A 21155-nucleotide genomic window follows, 5' to 3' on the forward strand; every position below is an offset into this window, starting at 1 on the left:
TTCTTCTTTACTCGTAAATTGTAGTGTAATTAGAGAAAGAGAATTTGAATGCCAAGAGCAAGTCAAGAAAGGTTGGGGGAAAAGAAATTCCCGGCCGAGCCATTCAACCTCCTCCCATCCAAGACGTAACGAGAAGGCACGTTAGTTGAGCTGCTTCTTATCAATAGTAATACAACTCGAAAAGTTGTTTCTTAGTCGGTTAAAGAACAAAGCAAAGGGAATAATGGAGCTTCCCCGGCCTATCGGGCAGAATGCCCATAGTTCTCGCGAATGCCCATAGTTCTCGCGACTTGCGGTGCAGTCAAATTAACAGGACAGTAAAATAGCGTGAGCGTGACTTAAGTCGCTCTCATTGGTCACGGATTGCTTGCGCGGGGAATATCGCTTAGCTCGTACATTGTTCATACGCTACGTTGCTAAATTTGTTGTGGTTTGATTTATTTTTTGATCCGTAGGCTGCTGCCAAAGCACAACCAAGAGATATTGAGGATGACATCGAATCGTAAGTAACAAGACATTCAGATCAAGAGACCTCTTCCGGCCACCGACATCTTTCCTATCACGGATGCCCTACATGAAATAGCTCGTCGGGGGAGGGCATTGATCTTCCTTCTTCCTCTCATTTTCAAACACCGTGAGAGACCTGCCAACCATTGCGCGTCTTTAATGTCAAAATTCAAACGTGAATTCGGCAATTCAAACCTTCAATTCAACAATTCAAAAATTCATTTGGTAGCATTCGGTGGTTCATAACCCATTTCCGAGTTGGTGAATGCCTCGGTTTCAAAGCGAGTCCTGGTGCAGAACCATTCAAATGGAAATGAGTTGCGTATTCTTATACACATCAAACTCACTTCGAAACCGAGTCTAAAAGAAACTCGGAAATGGTCCATTCAATTAGGCCTAAGATTAGCTATAATGAATCTTTAGGATTCTTTGTTTTGGTAAAACAATGACCTGTGACCTGTGTTTTGTACCTTTTGCGAATTGAAAGTTTGAATGGCATGTTTGAATTTTGACACTGAAAACGCGCCATAGGCAACAGGGAAGGCGAATAGGGAACTGTTAACAACTGAATTTTTTTCGTCCATTCTTAGTAATCTGCTGATGCCGGTTGGTGTGGTGCGACAGTCCGCAGTTTTTACACTCAAGGTCTACCAGGCAGAGGATCTACCACAAAGTACGTGCTACCATCTAATGTTACTTCTACTGGACTCATTCTTGAAATGTCACATGAAGCCAATTTCAGTCATAAAAGATGTTTTCACACAATAGATCGTTTTCACTGTCACGCAATAAAAAAAATAAATCAAAAACTATCCAGTGCAAAACGCTAAGAAATTGTTATCTTATAGAAGATAAAGAAATAAGACACTTGTCCAAGTTCTAGGCCTCTGCGTTTCCCCAAACTTCAGATATTCGTCGAAATGTTTCGCAGAAATTTACAGAGCCCAGTATGAAAACGCCATATTGGTGTACCTCAGTGGTACACCAATATGGCGGCCGGAAAATAGTGTAAACATCTGGAACTGACTTTGGTTATCTAGGCGACTGATTATCACTACTGAAAAAACAAGCATTTACATAAGCACTTTTCCTAATGCTCTAACTTCTAAAAGGGCTCAAAATCATGAGATAAGTATATATTTTTCAACAAACTTGATCGTAGCTTTGTGTCACGCACCTACATAATCCGGAAATTCAAAATGCTCTGGTTTCCAAACGAAGCACGCTATTGAGCTGTGAAATTGTCAACAGATATAGATATGCCGCCTCTTATGCCTGATGAGGATAAAAACTTTGGTGGATCTTTAGTTTTAGATTTTGGAAGGTGATGACGTCACGTGAAAACGATCTATAGGCCATTTCCGAGTTTGTGCCTGCCTCCTCTTCAAAGCGAGTCTAAGTGCAAAGTTTTTGTTATGAAAATTATTTTTCATTCATATGTGAAGTAGAACTAATTACCATCACAAAAGCTTCGCTCTTAGACTCGCTTTGAAGAGAAGGCAGACTTGAATTCGGAAATAGCCTATTTCCTTGGTCATTTCGAGTCGGTTTGAAACGTGCGCGAAAATGAATTTGGCCTTTGCAAACTGCGACAAACGCAGACAATGAGACGACCAGCCAGAATCTGGAAAATACTTGAATCCGCTGCCTATGCGGAAAACGTCGTGTAGCAATTCAGACTTTGTTTACGTCTGGTTGGTTGGCAGCCGAACGTTCTTGGATAATAGTTATACGCATTGATTGAAAATCGAAAACAACCAAATTATTTCTACTCTTTAACGGTAAATCTGTTCTTGAGCGCTGTCTTACCCGATGCATTTTAAGCATCTTTTCCAGACACACTTTCAATTGGTATTTTGTTGGATATCAGGATATTGGTGGAGACATAGTGACGCTCGATATAAACATGGTGTATTTATTTGTTCATTTATTTATTTATTCATTCATGTATTTTTAGTGGATAGTGGAATTGGACAGAGCTTCAAGAAGTTCTTCAGCTTTTTTGGGAGTGATAGCGACGATGAGGAAGTATGTTGAAAATCAATTTACTTTCTTTAGTAAACACGCCCGCCTGTGAATCGACAAATGAGGGCAGTGGACGCTAGGATATGTTAGTTTATCAGTGTGAACGAAATCATCGGGTTTCTAAGTCATGTGAACGGCGAGCTGAGAATTCCCGTGGATTCGCCCTCATGGTGACCTCAGCACCGAATTTGGTAAAATGCCATTTTTCGACTGAATTCCAAACAACAACTAAAGTTGGCACTTACAGTGCTACACTTCCAAAACTTCCGAGGTGTCGATGCGCGTGTAAACAGGTCCAGCCCAATTAGAAGTTGCCTTGTTCGAAATTCACCTTTTCAAAGATACATCATTCGGTCATTCCGGCTCGTTTTGACGCACATCTTCTCCCTGGAAGAACCTGGTCGTGCCTTAGCTCTCCGGACTAAGTAATCATTGTTTCTATTTTTGTTTGTGATTCTCAAGGATAACTTCCCGTTTGAGAACTGATCAGAACCACTCGGCTGTTCCGACAGACATAGTTTATCCCACGTGCTTACTCGGAATACGAACTAACAAGTGCATATCTTGAGACATCCTCGTTAAGGGCAACGAATTGATAAACGTTTTTTCAATTTACGTTTTATTCAAACAAGGATGGAGAAAAGAAAAAGGAGGGGCTTGTTGATCCTTACATGGTGTTCAGCTTCTGCGGGAAGAAGGTAACTAAAATCCATGATAACTTAGAGCAAGAGCTTGGCGTAACGAAAGTCAAGGTGGTTTATACAGAATTATTTAGCGGGTCTAATTCTTTCCAAATTTAAGTGATGTTTGTGAGTGATCCGTCACCTTTTATCCGACAGGAGCAAAGCATGATATGTGCAGTCATTGCATTAAGGAACGAATTTCCTGACTTGATTGGAGCTTTGAAAAACTCTCTTCGAGTCAAGTTGCGGAAATATCGCACAAGGAGCACTAGACTAAGTGTAGATGGTTTCAGCACGAAGGATAAATTGTTAGGCATTACAATGAGGAATAACAATTGTGATTACACGATAAGAGTGACGAAGTAGAAAGTATTCTTTGATGTTTTAATGACTTTAAACATTGCAGTGGAGCAAAATCGTCAGCTAATGATCGGTGTTCAAGACAAGTTGCTTGCGACAAAAGTAGTTGGCAAAATAGCATAGTTGTAAACAAACCAAAACACATTCTTTTCTTTTTTCAGCAAAAGACCAGCGTCATATATCATGATTGCAACCCTGAATTCAAGACATTTCTCAAGATTCCTCTCATGGTAAAATGACCCCTTGAGCTTGTAACCTCTCATTGACATTTAAATTCTTATCATCGAGATTTCTAATGTTATCTTGTATTGTTAATTCCCGTGCACGGTCCTACATTTCGTTGCTTTTGTTTCATCATGATATCATATTTTCTCACCTTTTTTCATTTGATTATAATATTGCAGTTTCCCTCCATGTGTGAAAGAATAAAGATGCAGATGTTTGACTGGTCAGTCGCTGATATGATCAGATTTCTCTTCATAATTCCCTTATTTCATCGGTCGAATAAGAGCCCCTTGTATCAATAGGTATTAAGTTGTTTAAACACACCTCTCGGAAGCATAGCCTGAATTACAGGTGGAGTCAGCGATCGATACAAATAGTATCCGCTCCAAAGACCTAGAATGAAATGTATGTAATGCCACTCTATTGATTGCTGGTAAATACAGTAGGATGTCATGCTTCAGGTTTTGAATGAAGTTAAAACTCACAGGTAATGTCTCTTCTACTAACGTGCCAGCGTTTTCTGGTGTTTATCAATCCATTGAAAACGCGATGTGTCTTATTCTTTTCCAGGGATCGAGGAAACGCTCATGATTGCATTGGTACTTCGTACATTGATCTCTCGGCAATCACCGGGCAAGGCGAAGCTGACGAAGGTCTGTTTAGTCATAAGATAACCAATCTAGGACAAGTAGGCATGTTTATGGGTCGCCATTCAACTTGCTCCCCTCTCCCTTGCAACCTTACACCCTAGCTTCTTTATCCCTTTCCTAAAATTATATTCCTTTTTTTAGTACGGAGTTGTAGCTATAATAGGCATTTGAGCATGGTGATGTGGAATTTGCTAACTACAAATATAGTATAGGAAATCGTATGAACGGGAGTGCATTTCATGATTATGGTGATTTAGGGGCAGGAGTGTTTTGAAAGTCCAAAAAAAAAAAAACACGAGATGAAGGCGAGTCCAATTTAACATCACGAGTGGCCATAAATAACGAAATGAGTGCACGAGCAAGGTCATACAATTTTTGTATTTAATATGAACTTATTTAAAATTACCCCATGGCTGTGTTTCCATAGCAACTTCCGTATTGCACTCTATAACCTATTTATGCATTCGTCATTGACCAATCAGAAGCGCGACATTTTGTAAAGTATTAGTGTTGTTGTTGTTGACGTCACCGCTGACAGTTGGGTTTGACCGAGCCGGGAACGCCTGAGGACTAGGCTGGATCCAAAGTCTTCTCCCCTCTTACCAGCAATTTTATACAATTTACAGGATTTCTACCACAGTTCGGTCCATGCTTTGTCAATTTCTATGGTTCAACAAGGGAATTCAAAAACCTGCCAGATGAACACGATGATCTCAACAAGGGAATCGTAAGTATACTTCATTGTGAAAGTGGGAGCAAGTACATCATTAATGCGAACGAATAAATCGTCCTACTTCACTTGCAGCTCCCTTCATTTGCTAGTATGACCTTGCCCTTTCTGACTTGCTTTTTTTCAATAAGGGACCTTTTTGTCAAGGCATCGAATAAGGGGAAATCAATAAAGCGCTTTTCACGTTGCGGACTCGGTAGTTTAAATTCCAATAAGCAGTTTCGTTTTTCACTGCCTTTTATGACCGGTTTCACCCGCAGCCATTTTTGGGGTCGAGTTGCGTGACAACTATAAAAAGGCCTGCGATAAGGATTATATTCAGTAACGGAATCTCATTAAGCATTTTAGGAACAAGGTGCCAATTTTTTTTTTATTGCAGGGCGAAGGTGTGGCTTATCGCGGACGCGCTCTAGTTGAGCTGTCAACGACTGTAAACGAAAGCATCAAACAAGCGACAGGTCCATTATCTAACGAAGACGTCATTGCTGCCCAGGTGTGAATCGCGAAATCTTTTCACAACATTTTTCGTCTTCCTGCTTCCTGCGTACCCCTCCCTTCCCCCCCCCCCCACCCCTCCTCCCTATTGGCAATTGCAATTATTCAAGAACTTGACATTGGGTCATTTCACGTTGAGGATTCATGGATAAGACTTCAACAAGCGCTTGAGTGTTATGCTCTTGTGGTGTGTGCGTTGACGTCACTTCATCGTAGTTCTTAGCCCTGTCCTAATTAGACGTTTTCGTTTGAAACGCATTCTTTAAATCTTTGTACGACTTCTCTTCACACTGCTATTAAGATAAAAAAGGAAAACGGTGGTATTATAGATACGCTGTCTTAATTGTCTTTGTTTCAGTGCTTATCATTACTAATATTTGCGTCGCGTTCTCTTTTTAGCCATTCATGAGGCGCGACAGATACAAGCTCTTCGTTTGTTTCTATGAAGCGCTAATGGTAGCTGAGACGGATAAACCAGTAGAGTTTGAAGTCAGCATTGGTAAGACTCCAACATAGAAAGCTTTGATCCCCACAGGTCGACAAAAAGTGTCTTTCGTGGTATTAGTCGTAGTACCGAATTTTGTGATTCTTAGCAACACGCCAAAGTTCAAAGAGGGAAACATCGATGCAGGCTACGATTCACGGACTCTACGTCACATGAAGGCTGTATTGCTTCTCCCTTATGCTCGGGCTAGTCCCGGTTTCTCCTTCTGAAAACAAAAACCCAATGTGTGATTTCATCTATTCTTGGTTTGCATCCACGTGATGAGACGGCCATGTTAGTGTACAAAACAATAGAAAATGGCCCCACAAGTTTTGCGTAATAATAGAGTACGATTCCCAAAAGACATTTTACTGCATTGGTCTGTACGCCAACATGGCCGCCGTGACGTCACATGCTAACCATCAATATAGTATCCCCAACTAACAGGGGCCGGTTACTCGAAGCCTGGTTAGCTCTGACCGTTGGTTAAGAGGTGCCAAAACCTAGAGGTTTCCGTGGTATTTAACACTGGGTAGCGCTAACCATTCTTCGAGCAACCCGGGCTAGAGCGCTTGTGCTCGGCTTATGCTGGAAGCTTTAGACTTCAATAACGTGTGACCATAACTATTATCGCTATCGCTGTCATTGTGGGTGTCGTTGTTGTTGTTGTTGCTGCTGTTCTTGTTGATAAGATCACCGAAAAGCTTGGATAATTCGAAGTCCTTAAAACATCAACTCTCGGAAATCAACGGTGTCTATAGCGAGGCCAACACTCCAGATATTTTCAGATATGGCTGAGACCTTTGACGCCAAGTACTAGTCGTTATGGGAAGGCCAGGTTGTTTTTAGCCTATTGTTTCTTGCAAAGTTAGTTTTGCTTGTATACGGACCCATTTTTCCCTCGTTTGAAGGTTCTCATCCTTTCCTAATCAATCGGCCTTGACACAAGTACTAAAAGAGAATTTTACGATTTGCTTTAACTAAAACGTTTAGCTCGGTTTACTAGAACATTTTTCCCAGAAATTAATGGGCTTAATAACTAAGGCTTTCTACGTGTAATAACTTGTCGCTTTTTCATGGCTAAAACTTTAAATTTCAATCGATCTTTATTGTCTCTACACGAAATCGTCATGATGTTATTTGGTCTTTCCATCAGGAGTTGTGTGAACAATCCTAACATATATTACGTTACCTAAGTAACGAAAACTCAAAATGTAGGCTCCCTTGTGCTGGCTCAGCTTTTGATCTGGGGATGTAACAATTCGACTTGAATACACCTTATTCCAAAATGGCCGCCATTTAAATATTTTTTGTTTTTATTCAAATTAGCCCTTGATGCCTCGTTCTTACGCTTAAAATTCAAAAGAATATTTTATCTTGAACGAGGCAACAAGGGCCAATTTGTATGCGCATAAATCAGCGGCCATTTTGGAATAAGATGTATGAGATGTATTTTTTTCGATGCGAAGATTGTCCCATTCATGTAAAAATGCTTGCATTGTGCTTGTATGTTTCAGGAAACTATGGTAACAAGTTCGATGAGTCGGTCGCCCCATGTAACACCCCTCCTGTCAATGCTGTTTTTGACGGCTGTCATTACTACTACCTCCCCTGGGGACAGGATAAGCCCTGTGTATGCGTGGAGTGCTCTTGGGAAGATATTGCATTCAGACTTGAGCCAATAAACATTATTCTCAGAATGGCAGAACGTTTGGTAAGTGATCAAAATTTGATACTCCCTTTATCAAATTTTCAAGTTTGTGCTCGTCATCTTACGAAACGACCATTTCATTTTTGCTTTCATTTAACATGAATCGAACTTTTTGCCACTTCAGTATCCTGAAAATTTCCTGCTAGAATTCCTTTGAAAAATCTCTTAGTTGTCCCACCGCAGGGGAGAGCATGGAACTTGTTACTTATCAACACCTGCACTTTATAATGCATGTGTTTTTTTTTGTTTTGTTTTTTTGAAAAATCAAGGAATCCTAAAAAAAGTTTCAAAACGGAGTATGACTGACCCTAAAAATAAGTAACATCGTTTTATTTCTCGGTTAGAGGAAAGAAAAGGAAAATCCAAGTAGAAAAAGGACGTAGTACATTTCTTACTGCAGGGGCTTTTCATCTGAATGAGCTCGATGGACCTTCGATTTTCCCTTTTTCTTCCTTGCCTAATTAGTTATTGAATTTAGTTAAATGTTGTTTGGACGCCGTAATCGACTCACCACTTGCAAGGCGCTATAACACTTTGACAAAGTTCAAACGAAGAAATTCCTGCAAGTTTTCGCTAATTTTTGCGACATGCTATCCATTTCCATTTAGAGAGAATCGCTGAGCAGACTAAAACAAGCTGCTGAGCTGTCCGATGTTAGTAACGATCCAAAGCTGATAGCTATGCTGTCTTCAGTTTTCGACAACCTTGTCAGAGACGTCAGGTATCAAACTTTAATTGTTACAAAACGAATGTCAACTAGGGAGGGGTAGCTTCATTCACTTGCTGCGAATCAGATGAAAATCTCTTATTGCCGGCCGACTGTAATTGGCCTACGACTGCTCCATATGTGCATAAAAAAATGTCTGTGATTGTGGCGCAGGGTGTTAACGTCTAGGCAGTGAAACCCACTGAGTTATTTAATAAATGTAGCCCTGCAAGGCAGGTCAATGACTGTCTTTTCTATTAGGAGTTGGTTTATAATCCACTGCATGAATTCGATGAGGCGGTTTGAAAAAGAGAAACATTAAGAACAAATTTAGAAATGATGGTACCATGAACTGCAACATGGGCAAATTAATGAACTTTAAGGTCTCTTATTTCAAAAAATACACTGTGTTTGATTAATGTGTTTTCCTATTTTTCTTTTCAGGACCGAGTTAGCTCGCTTTCAGCAAGACATTCCCAAGCTTCCCGGCAAAAGAAATCGTCTGGATTCAAAGTTGCAGGAGATGAGAATCGGCGAATTCGTGAGTTTTTTTTTTTTTTTTTTCAAAATTGATCGGTGTCTTGCATTGTAGTTGTAATTTTTAGATCGTGTCCCTTTGGTTATACGATTTAAAGGTGAAGTGTTCACAGTAAGTTATAAACTCGTACTATTTGATCCAAACATTTTCTCGTTTTGTTGCCAAAGCTTGAATATTGTACCGGCTATTCAGCAGCCATACGAATAATCTTCCACCTGATTTGCATGAAAAAAAAAATACATGAAGTTACCTAGACGTGGCAAAGACACACATTGACCCACTCCGGGGCCTTGTTTCTGTAGTTTTGGATCCAAAGGGAACAACAATTCTCGGTCATGATCATATCAACAATTCGTCGAGTGGTCCGTCCACAATTATTATCCACGGCATTTAACTGTACCTAGTTCAAGTTATCTTGCATGGTCCAAAATCACAGCGATCGAGCCAATAGAGAATACATACCGCTTAGTAACTTTGTTTTTTCGCATCATATACTAAGGCCCTGTTTATATGGTCTCGGGCTAACGCTAAAATTTTCAGGGACAAACAAAGAGTGATATTGACTAACAGTGTTCTTGCTGGTGCAGCAAGGTGTCTCGTAAGTTTGTTGTGATGAATTTGTTTTTTTTTTTGTTTTGTTCTAAGAACTTTTTGTTGGAGGATATCGGTGCCCTGCAGTGGAAACTGGAGCCGCCATTGGAAGGGGAAGAGAAGGACGATGTAGAAATTAATGAGATGCTGAAAGAGATCGAAAGTTTCGTGCAGCGAATTGAGGACCTTGCTGTTGAGGTAAAAAAATTTTCCATGGTGGACTGCGGCATGACGGAAAATCACGAGTTGTCGAGTTTAAGCTCAGTATTTGAGAGTAAAAGCAGGGTCGGTCTCTTTTTTACATTTATTTTTTGTTATTAGCCTCAAAGAAGCATGCCTGATGTAATAATCTGGATGATCTGTGGCGACGACCGAATTGCTTACTCCAGGATGCCGGCCCATATGCTGCTCTTTTCAGAGACTGAAGTGGCGTGTGGAAAGTTTTGTGGAAAAACCATAGAACTTCAGCTTAAGGTAAGTATGCAACGAGGAAGCTGGTTCCTATAAAGGTCGGGAGAGCGCAGCTGTCCTGGCCCTAGTGAATGCTACAAGTCACTTGAGATGTTGCACTATTTCTCTGCCGTGATTGTCAACTCAAACCATCTCTTTCCTTTACAACCAACATTTGTTAATTACGGCTTGGTCTTAACCTGAATTGATTTTCCCCGTTAGGCACCTATCCTCTATCCTATAAGAAACAACTCGATCGCTTGATAAACATCATGTCGCAATTAGTTAACACTTTCATAATATTTTAATGTGTTATCAATTGTAACTTAGGGCGCTTTCGTTTTACCAGAATTGCCCCCCCCCCCCCCCCCCCCCCCCCCAGATCCGTCAGTTTGCAAAGAAAATGCAACAATTTGAAGGAACACCTGCAATTTAATCCCTCTCATTCTTCTGGAGGAGTGTATCATCTTCGAAGAGTGTTAATTTGAAGGCGTTGTAGATTTACCCCTTCCAAATGCACGGTCTGGCCTGTTAGTTCTTAGTTTGAATGAAGTCAGTTTTATATATCGTCGTTGTATTTAGCCGGGCATTTGGATCGAGCGCGGCTGAAAGGCATGGCAAATAGCTTAGCTTGTACTTTCTTTTTCCCAAATTACTGGGTAGGGTCGTGCCTCTCTCCTCTATAATTTCATTGGCTGTAGAGTGTCGTACTTCCTATTGTTTTCTGTGCTAAATCTATTATTACCTTTGTTCGTTCTATTTTTCTTTTGGCCAATCCTGAAGCCAGTTCAATGAGATAGGACTCGACGCAAATTACAGCTTAACCTTGAATAAATCCTTTTATTAAATCCATTTTTATAAAGTATCCTGGAAAGAAAGGACAAGACGTCGACGACCATCCGGAGATTCCAGGAAAACTACGCTTGGAAATGTGGCTTGGTCTCGAAAAGCAACAACAGTACTGGACTGGCCGACCCAAAACTGAGGGAGACTTTAGCGTTTTTGCTGAGACGGTAAGCTTTCAGTGAGTGAACCCTGGAAAGAGGCGTTTCCAGCGAGACTAAGCAAGAACTTGGGACATGCGAGAGCATGGAGAAAACACCTTTTTTTGCGCCCTTCCTATTCTCTTTTGGCCCTTAAAGTTTACACATGCTTACGCCCTCAATTACTTTTGAGAAGTAAATTACTCTCTTGTTCATCAGTTTCCGAAAATTTTATATTGTGTAAGAACACTTTCACAATAGTAGCCTCAGTACGACCAAACTTTTAACTTTTCTGTAAGGAACGCCAATTCTTGATTGATGTCAGACATCAGCTGTTGTTAACTTATGAAATACATTTATTTCAGTAAGCGACGAATATTATCCGCAAATTCTATTCATACTATAAAAGAAAAGCTCGATAAGAGCGGAAATATTGCCATTCATTATTTAAGCCTTCGCTATTGAATAGAATAGAAATGTGAGACTGTGATATCTCCGACAAGGGTAAGAAAACCATACGCCAGTTGACTCTAAAGGAAGAATAACAAATTAAAAAACCCTCAACCGATCGCTGAGCAAATCCTCACCCATTCTCTAGTGTTGAAGTCCGCCTTATGTAACTGATCTTTGCTTTCTTTGCAGTATGAAAACGAGGTCAAGATCCTTGGCAAATGGACGCACAACAAACTTACGCGTGCTCATTTTTCTGATTCTACTGGAGACGTACGTTTTGTTATAACTATTGTAATTTTGTTTTTCCTTAAGTTGAAATTCAAACTGTTCCTAATTGTCAATTTCTTTCTTCCTAATAGCTGGAGCTTCCTCAAGACAAATTCCTTCCACCGGATGGATGGAAATTTGAAGGTGGCTGGCAAAAGAAACCAGAGTTAAGGTTTGTATTAGACAAAGTTACGATAGCATCGCGTATTTATAGTTTCGGCGAATTGCTAACTTCTGAGTGTCACGTGACATGGCCTTGCGTCTGCGGTTCAAGTTCTGACGGCTGGATACCCTCCTTGCGGTGAATGATTTACCGCAGCGTTTTTCACCTTAAAATTCTGTGGGAAGTTGGGTTTAAACCCTTAAGTTATGTTTTTTTATGCTTTAACTCTTGAATTCACACATTTTTGCTGGTCATTTTGGTCGCCGGAATGGTTAAAGTGAAACACTAATCCAACTTGGCGCGTCTTTTTAAGTCAAATGCCGAACCTCATGCCTAAAGTCTATTTTGGCCACTACGACGAAGGGCAAAGCGCTAACAGCTAACAGCAGTTTGTGGTTTGCGGTCGACTTTGAAAACGCGATGCTAAAGGTCTCAAGATGCTGCGTACCTCAAAACTTGGGAAGAAAGTATATTTACTCTTTGAGATGATCTTGTCGTTGATTGAGCGCCTAAATGACTTCAAGGTACAAAAGCGAACGAGATCAACATTTGTTCTTCTTGTGTTTCCCAGCACAAGATTTATTCTATCGTTTTTCTTCCAATTTTTAGTCTGTTCCACGATCCTGATGAAGGGCACAAAGAGTTCTTGGTTGAATTGTTTGAGCATCAAACCAGAAAATATCCCGGAGCAGACTTTCAACCAGCAGACGTTTGCTGGTGTGACGCGGTAAATTATCCAATTTGTCTGTTTGTAAAAGAGCTGTTTTAATTTGTTGATTGCTTTAGATTTGAGTTACCGCGTTGTTGGTCTATTGGCTTAAAAGTCAGGTGCCAAGTTTTTAGCCAATCGGACACTAAAGAAGAGCCATTTTGTGCCTGACCCCCTCCCCTCCCCTCCCAAAAAAAGATCCGTAATGAACATGAGGGAAGATAGTAAAGCCCGCCGCACACTAGAGCCATCAGCTTTGCAAAGTTTCATTCGTGACTGTTGGCCTGGTATTGTAAGCTGATAGATTTGCACGCGCGCACTCTTGGAGGAAATGCTCACTCGAGCAGAAAATGATGAATATTCGGCGCCGATGGCACGCGTGAACACTCGGGGAACTTGCTTTCGCCAACAGTCACGACTAAAGGTTAACTAAGCTGATAGCTCTAGTGTGCGGTGGGCTTAAGGCGTCTTTTGACATTGCTAACACTCCCTATCTTCTTTGATTCAATCGTTTATAATGCGCTCTAACAGAATAATGAGGAGGTTCCATCACCAGCCACGCAGCAGGCTCCTCCTGGGTGGGTTTGGAAAGGCAAGGAATGGGAAATCGACAAGAACAGAGCCTGTGACGCAGATGGTAAGTGACACCGATTAAGAGTTTGTGTTACCTGTACCAAGTTTAATGACCTTGCTACCATGATTCCGCCTTAGCCACAGTCGCAGAGAATCCACGAACCAGCAATCGGAAGGTCACGGGTTCGACTTCTGCGGAAAGCATTCCGATTATTTTCCGAATATACCCGACCCATTAAGCATAAATCTCTCTGACTATACTAAACTACTAAACTACACCAAAGTCCCTAACCTATAGATGTGTCGATATCTCTTTTAGCCCATTATCCTACCAATGAGTTACAGGCAACAGCCGGAAGAGTCACATACCGCTTAAGCCACGTTCTGACTAATTCCTCGCATTCGTCTTCGGTGGACCCTGATTTTTTTGTGCTGTTGGAAACTTTTTCATGTTTGCTGGGCCGACGGACAGGACGAAAAAAAGACCCCTCCCTTTAGTCGAAACCCGCTTAGAGACGACCACCCTTTACGCTCTCAAAATTCTTGCCTCCGTTTATGATTGGCTGTGACTTGAGCCCGCTGATTCCTTCATTAACCGCTACGCATGCATGCTCAAAACGTTACTTTCGATTTAGGGGAGGTCTCTTTGCTAGCAGGGAACTCGAATGGAACTTCACTAGACCTTTAAATTAACTAAATAACTGCTTATACATCTTGAAGTTTGGTTTCTACCTACGGCCTACACAAGCTTACTGATACGTTAAAATGACTTCGTAATATTCTTACTTACGACTCTCTGTTGTCTTTAGGCTGGGAGTATGCCGTTAATCCGACATACGGAGTATATGGCGCAGTAGTGAAGGCCTATCACCTGTTTAGAAGGAGGCGAGTGGTGCGACACAGAGAACTTGTGGATACTAAAGCGACGAAGAAACAAGATTATCTGCAAAAGTTGCTGGCCGAGGGCTGGGGTTATGCCCCGATGTTCAGCATGAAGTTTCACGCCAAAGAAAAGAAATTGGATTTTTGTCGAAGAAGGCGATGGTTGTTGAAGATGGTGCCAATATCTGGGGAGATCGATGGCTTTTCTTGTAAACTTCCCCCAATTTTACGAGTGCAGCTTAAGAGAAAGGTGAGTATTCTTCCGAGATCTTAACTTTCCCCAATGTTTTAATCGATATTCCTGATTAACAAGGAAGAAAAATATTTTTTATCAGTCAATATTGAGATTTGTAACTCGATTGTATTTCTTGTCTTTATTAAAATTAATTTAGGACGAAGATAGCGCTCTTTGCCTGTCCCCCAGAATGTTCGTGTCCTTCAAAAGTAAGTAGACTTATTGTACTTAATATTAGTAGTACTCTCGAGTCACTCACTCACTCACTCAGTCATTAATACCCTAATATTGCCCTCTTCGCATCGCGAATTTACCATCACTGCACTGGAAACGCAATTCATCCCCGCCTAAATGGTCAAATGTTTTTGTCCAAAGTCTTGTTGAAAGAACGTCTTAGACTTAGTGTTCCATGTCTTGTCTTGTTGTAACCGGTGAGTTACTAATACATGCAACGCTCGACGCTTCTCGCGTGAAATCCTCGATAACCATACAAAATGCGTATGGATAACCGAGATGTACGCTTAATGAATTTCACGTTCCTCACTATCTATCCATACAGTCCTAGAAAATCCCTGTAAGAATCTGAGTTCAGCAAATCAACAAAACAACGTCTAGGTTTCACCAAACCTGGAATCGAGACCTTGATAAGATCACATGACAAATAACGTGACCACTCGGATGGAATGGATCGAGGACAGACTAACCAAACCGTCTAAGCGCTAGCATTTACATCCTGTGAATTTGGCCGGCTAGCGGGGTCGCTGCAATCATGGCAGTGGCCTCCTCGAGCGATAAATCTCACGTAAGCGAAAAAAGAAATTCGAACCGGAATTTAAGATGACGTATCTTTTACGTAGTGCCCACGCCATCGCCCCAAAGAGTCGAAACAAAAGAGCTTCGAGTGACGTTTTTCCAAATGTGGGTTATTATGATCTTCTTCCAGAAATTGGCGAAGTAAGGGATAGGTCCCTTACGTTTAACTCGAGTAAAATATTAACTTTTTTTTTCCAGAACCTCACAAATATCAATTGTGGGCTTACATCTACCAGGCGCGAGACCTTATCGCCAAAGACGAGAGCGGAATGAACGGTAAGTTCACATGTAATATTGACGTTTTCCCCGTTAATGTGGGTACGTGATGTCACGTTATAACAATTGCTCTTAAGTAGTTTTTAAAATCATTACAATCAAATGATACCATTTTTGTGCAATTTTTGTGCAATCTGAAAGGGTACTGCAGCAGCAATTAAGAGGCAATAGATCAAATATTAATTCTTGAATGTTGATTAGCTAGACCCCAAAAATTTTGCAATGGACCCCCAAATTTTTCAAAAAGGGGTCCAGAGAACCCCCAAATTTGAAAACCTGGATACATCTCTGTACCATAGTAATAATCTCACCAACGCGCGAAGAGGGTGCTATCTTATGTTCTCTCTAAATAAACCATTTTTGCATATTACGCAGCCTGCGAGCAGAGCCTCCTTTTGTCTTTTTCTTTTCTGAAAAGAAGAAGAAAAGGAGGCTCTGCCTGAATCGCGTCAACTCTTTAACGCCGCCGCAGCCAGAACTTCTGGATGAGTCAATCTTATTTTCTCTCGTCAAACTGGTTTTTGAGTCCCAGTGCGAGCATCCGTTTTTAATTAGTGATAAAACCGATTGTTATAACTGAGCCTGCTGTACCATGAAAAATCAAGAAGACGGCGAGATCTGCTCGAAGCCAAGCACTTAGGCCTGGGTTTGAGATTGTATCCTGGCAACATGCAGCGCGTCCTCAATAAAGATCTTACTCGATTCATGCAGAGTCTTTCTCGAGAACGCCAAAATCGAGCGAGCATAAGAAAGGCTCTGCTAGCAGGGTGCATATTACGGGGCTCTGTGACGGATATTAGGCCTTTTTCGATATATTATTCAGCTGAAAGAGAGGTTTAGAGGACGAAGACAAAGGATAGTGGATGATATATTGTTTTTGTCCTCACTGCCTCACAAACAAGCTGAATATTTGATATTTCGAAAATGGCCTATTTGTCCGTAACAGTTTACAAGATTCCGTTTAACTTGAAAACCTCGTACCACCACGGAAAAATCTTTTTAAGAGTCCGATTCTGTTTTGGTATGACTGTCGATTGCCATGCTTTTAATAATCCGGGCTTGGATGCATGAGCTCAGAGAAAGCAGGTGTCGCAACGAACTTCTTTTACAGTTCTTCGTGAGTAACAGCAGCCGAATCATCATTTTTCTCGACTTTCTCCTTGGATGCTCTGCCTCTTAGCTCCATGGCACTCGAGGTAGCTGGGCCATTTAAGCTATTGTAGATTCGGGTGAAATACACTCTGAATACTGTTTCGAATTAAATGTCCAAAGATGGCTTTCCGGCATTAATGAATTTTTTTAAATTTTTTTTTCAGATCCTTATGCCAGAGTTGCTTTTGCAAATCAGAGTCGTGTCACAAACATGATTTCCCAGACTCCGTGTCCCACCTGGGATCAAACTCTGATCTTTTCAAACGTGGAAATCAGTGAAGATCCAGCGAATATCAAGCGAAATCCACCAAGTATAATTGTAGAGCTATACGACCGCGATTCTCCCATGGTATGTTTTTCATAAACCACAAGCCTTGAACTGGCTTGCAGAACAAAGGAATAATTTGACAAACTACTTTCGAGTTCTCCATCCTGATGTAATGAGGCAGTTTTTGACCTACTTATAATAAATTATAGTAATATTAATAAGAATAGGCCATTCCCGAGTTCAAGCCTGCCTCATCTTCAAAGCGAGTCTAAGTGCGAAGTTTTTGTTATGAAAATTAGTTTTCATTCATATGTAAAGTAGAACTAATTACCATTACAAAGCCTTCGCACTTAGACTCGCTTTGAAAGGAGGCAGACATGAACTCGGAAATGGCCTATTATGATCATCAATAAAAAACGCAGCAAAGAATCGTTGGTTTCCTCACAGGCCCAACCCTGTTAAAAATATGAACTTGTTAATTGTTTATTGTTTATTGAATAGACTAGAAATTGAGATGTCCAATAGGTTTGAAATGTCCAGAATTTACCCTAATTAGATGCACGCGTCACGAAGCAAGCATTGCTCTTTTCCCCAACTTCAACATCACTTGTATCTCATAATACAGATAATAGACCAATTTCGATATATTAAAATTTAGTCCTAAACAAAAGTCATCATCTGGAGGCTCTGGGGAATAAACTCATAGAAATCCTTATATTTATTCCCCAGAGCCTCGAGATGATGCCTTTTGTTTAGGACTGAATTTTAATATATCTAAATTGGTCTATTAGTATCACCCAACTAGTAGACTAATTGGGTGGTACGCTACTAGAGAACTATTAGTATTAGTCCTCGAGTAGCGAAAAGCGTGACGCTTTCTTTCGTTTTATCCCCAAATAAAGATTTCTTCAACTTGCATTTGCAAACTTTATTATTGCCTTTTCTGTCCGACTAGTTGGGTGATACCAAGAGAAAATGAGAGGACAGAGAGGGAGGCTCAGGGCGTTGGCCGGGATATGTCATGTCCCCGAAAGTTATTTTTAGACGAGCGGAAGTCTGTCTTCTAAGACGTCCGCATGCAGTCTTGCCTCGCTCTCAGGTTCTTAGTGAAAAGAGAAAATGGCAGCGCACGTGGAAGGCTGATGAATATTTATTTTCTTTCAAACATCAAACAAGGGTTGGTCTGCATGCGGACGTCTCGGAAGACAGCCTTCCGCCAGAACAAAGACGTCTGCTCGTCTAAAAATAACTTTCGTGGACATGACATATCCCAAGGGCTGGACCGGGAGCCTTTCTCTCTGTCCCCTCATTTTCTCTTGATGATACTAAAACAATGAGACCCTTCGTCCTCAAGGACCACGGGTCAATAGCCCATTCGGCTTCGCTTCATGGGCTATTGACCCGTGGCCCTTGAGGGCGAAGGGTCTAATTGTTAATTAACGTCACAAAGTGGCCCTCAAATTCTTCTTCTCAAGCAAAGATAAACGGCTGCATTTTTCTTAAGCTAAAATGACGCTAACCTTTGCTCTTACCTTGTTGTTGGAAATAGGTAACAAATGCTAAGACTTGAAGGATCACTTCGTGTTGGGTGTCAAAATTTGGCGTACATCAAATTAGGATTAATCTTCGAATTCTCAGATTCAAGCGTTTTAATCTCTACATTTCCAGGGAAAGGACGATTACCTTGGTCGCTGCGTGTTTTATCCTAAAGTTCGCCTAAAGGGAGTTGAAGCACCAGAACCAAGACTGCAATGGCAGAAAATTATTCGTGGAGACCAAGATGGCGGTGAGATCTTGGTTGAGGCTGAACTGTTCTTGGTAAGGTGATATGGCGTGTGACTTGTTAACGAACTTCATCCATTTCTTTCATTATTCACGTAAGTTCGTCGTATTCGAATCAGACTTCAAAAATTTAGCGCAGAGTATGTATTGAAAGAGCGTTGGCTTGTATACTCTCTGGCTTGGAGAAGTTGACCTGGAGAATCTAACCACCATTTTTGTTTCAAAAAATTCAAAACTCAGAAAGATTTTAAAGCCTTTTCAGCGTCTTTTCATCCAATGATTATTTGTCAGTTGATAGTTGTGCAAGACGTAAAATTGAGAAATAAGCTGAGTTGAACATGCCTTAACTTGAAAATGTTTTTAATAAATATAAGCAAAGGTTCTGCTTTAGTTTCGTGGATTTTCTTGTGTACTAGGCGGCGGTGCCAAGTTGTTCAGTGGAAAGCGCATACATCTTGAGGAAATTTGTGTCAAATGGGGCATCTTGAATCGTTACGTTCAGTCAATATTTGCATCCGGCACCATTTGACATGTTTCACATTGAACCTGCATTGTGCACCTTGCCTCATCTCATTATGCAGGAAGCATCGTGCATCATCCGAACAATTAGTTTCCAAGTTCCTGCTGTGTCGAATTCGTTTGTCTAATTTAGGAAAAATTCAAATTGCATTTCTTACATTTACTTACAGGACGAAGGAGCTAAACTTCCCCACCCACCCGCAAAGCAAGGAGACATTTTCCCTGTACGCAGTATTGTGAGACCAGTTTTACAAAGGACTGCGGTCGAGGTATCGACAAACACTACTGTTTCAGTACTGATCCCCCCGTCTTTCTCTTTTCTCTAAATGGGCTGTGTCACAACAAAAGCGAACTGGTAATGAAATAAGCAAAACGCGGTAAAAATAACTACCCAAACGTTGAAGGCAGGTTTGAGTAAAACAGCAAATCCGTTATCTCTGTTGTTTGTAACTTAAAATAACAATGCACGGCAGACATTTTTTAAACGAAACTTTTGTACTGTTTCAAAGTAATTTCTGGGATAACGTTACGTTGCATGGCGAGCTGGGGCGAGTGATATGTAAAGCTACACTGAATCCATTCCACTGCCGTGACACAACCCTTTTTAAGTAATTAGGAGGCTGTCCTTTCCTATAAAAGGAAAAACAGAACTGAATTGGTCGCGAAAGTTTGCGTAATGAGACTATAGTATTTATCAACATGCTGCTGCGAAAGTCGGTGTAAACCAGCAATTCTTTTATTCTCATCGATTTGATTGAGTTATTAGAATACTTGTAAAAAATTTCGACCTCTTGTTCTTCTCACTGAAGTTTTTGTGTGGTTGTGATCAAGGGCGGAATGTCGAGTCATTTGTAAGGCGATGTATGTTGACACAAGGACAGTTACTGTTTGGTCCCTGAGTTGTAAATGTACATTGCCTAAATAACCATTCAAGTTGCCATCATTCAGACCGCAATCGGATCGTATGGGGTTAAAGTGATACTTTGATCAAAAAATCATTTAACGGTCCGCCATACACGTTATTCCAAAATGGCAGCTATTTAAATATTGTTTTGTTTTTATTCAAATTAGCCCTTGATGCCTCGTTCTTAAGCTTAAAATTCAAAAGAATATTTTATCTTGAACGAGGCAACAAGGGCCAATTTGTATGCGTATAAATCACCGGCCATTTTGGAATAAGGTGTATTAATCGCGTTCAAAACCGACCGATTGGACCTCAGTTTATTATGTATGCAAAACACGAGAATAAACATCTTAGTAAAAGCTCGAAACTCCCATGCTGCATATTAATTCAGTCGCGTACAAACGCATTGCATTCTTAAACTAATGTGTCTTCGACGTCACTTTCTATTCGATCCAGCTCTCTCAAGTTTTTATAGTTAGTAATGACGCACCATTAAAGAGGAAATCCAGTTAAAATAAACAAGTGCTTTTTTTTAAATCAAGGCTTCAAATTTGGGTCACTTAGTGTTTACTTGACCTAGTTTTGAAAACCAAAGAAAAATAATTGATTTTACCCCTCCCCGTTCCGGAATCGAACGAAAGATAATCCAGAGTAAAAACATTCCAAGGACAGATTTAATCAATCCGTCAATTATTACAGGTTCTTTGTTGGGGAGTACGTAATATGAAGAAGTTTCAACTGGCCAAAGTGACTTCTCCTTCAATTGAGTTCGAATGCATGGGCACAATTATTCCTTCCAAGACAATACAGAACACAAAAAAGACACCTAATTTCGCAGAACCAGTTCTCGAGAGGAAAATAATGGTAAGTTTTCGATCTAAAGTGCATAGTTTTGTTATACCAACTGAAAGTTATATCAAAGCTTGAGAGTTCGGGAGCCGCTCATAAAAACAGACGCATTAATGTCCATTACAATATCGAAATTAGATGTATTTCCAATTTTTATATTCCGCAACGTGAA

The 21155-nt window shown here is 40.7% G+C and overlaps 1 protein-coding gene across 2 annotated transcripts in view; it reads left to right on the plus strand.

The window, feature by feature from the left end:
• The window catches only part of LOC138006701 (myoferlin-like), a 65600-nt gene that overhangs the window by 23249 nt on the left and 21196 nt on the right, over window positions 1–21155 (plus strand). For both annotated transcript variants that reach the window (XM_068853188.1, XM_068853189.1), the window contains exons 15-41: window positions 456–502; window positions 1098–1180; window positions 2465–2535; window positions 3165–3230; window positions 3737–3805; window positions 3980–4023; window positions 4371–4453; window positions 5077–5177; window positions 5560–5673; window positions 6075–6174; window positions 7677–7873; window positions 8479–8591; window positions 9021–9117; window positions 9760–9903; window positions 10027–10179; window positions 11019–11168; window positions 11781–11861; window positions 11951–12030; window positions 12631–12748; window positions 13262–13367; window positions 14113–14435; window positions 14578–14629; window positions 15432–15509; window positions 16826–17010; window positions 18598–18747; window positions 19401–19499; window positions 20834–20998. In XM_068853188.1, the coding sequence (XP_068709289.1) occupies window positions 456–502; window positions 1098–1180; window positions 2465–2535; window positions 3165–3230; window positions 3737–3805; window positions 3980–4023; window positions 4371–4453; window positions 5077–5177; window positions 5560–5673; window positions 6075–6174; window positions 7677–7873; window positions 8479–8591; window positions 9021–9117; window positions 9760–9903; window positions 10027–10179; window positions 11019–11168; window positions 11781–11861; window positions 11951–12030; window positions 12631–12748; window positions 13262–13367; window positions 14113–14435; window positions 14578–14629; window positions 15432–15509; window positions 16826–17010; window positions 18598–18747; window positions 19401–19499; window positions 20834–20998 (3069 nt within the window). The remainder of the gene's footprint in view (window positions 1–455; window positions 503–1097; window positions 1181–2464; window positions 2536–3164; window positions 3231–3736; window positions 3806–3979; window positions 4024–4370; window positions 4454–5076; window positions 5178–5559; window positions 5674–6074; window positions 6175–7676; window positions 7874–8478; window positions 8592–9020; window positions 9118–9759; window positions 9904–10026; window positions 10180–11018; window positions 11169–11780; window positions 11862–11950; window positions 12031–12630; window positions 12749–13261; window positions 13368–14112; window positions 14436–14577; window positions 14630–15431; window positions 15510–16825; window positions 17011–18597; window positions 18748–19400; window positions 19500–20833; window positions 20999–21155) is intronic.

This window comes from Montipora foliosa, chromosome 6 (genome assembly GCF_036669935.1).
Source record: "Montipora foliosa isolate CH-2021 chromosome 6, ASM3666993v2, whole genome shotgun sequence".
In the NCBI taxonomy this organism is placed as follows: domain Eukaryota; kingdom Metazoa; phylum Cnidaria; class Anthozoa; order Scleractinia; family Acroporidae; genus Montipora; species Montipora foliosa.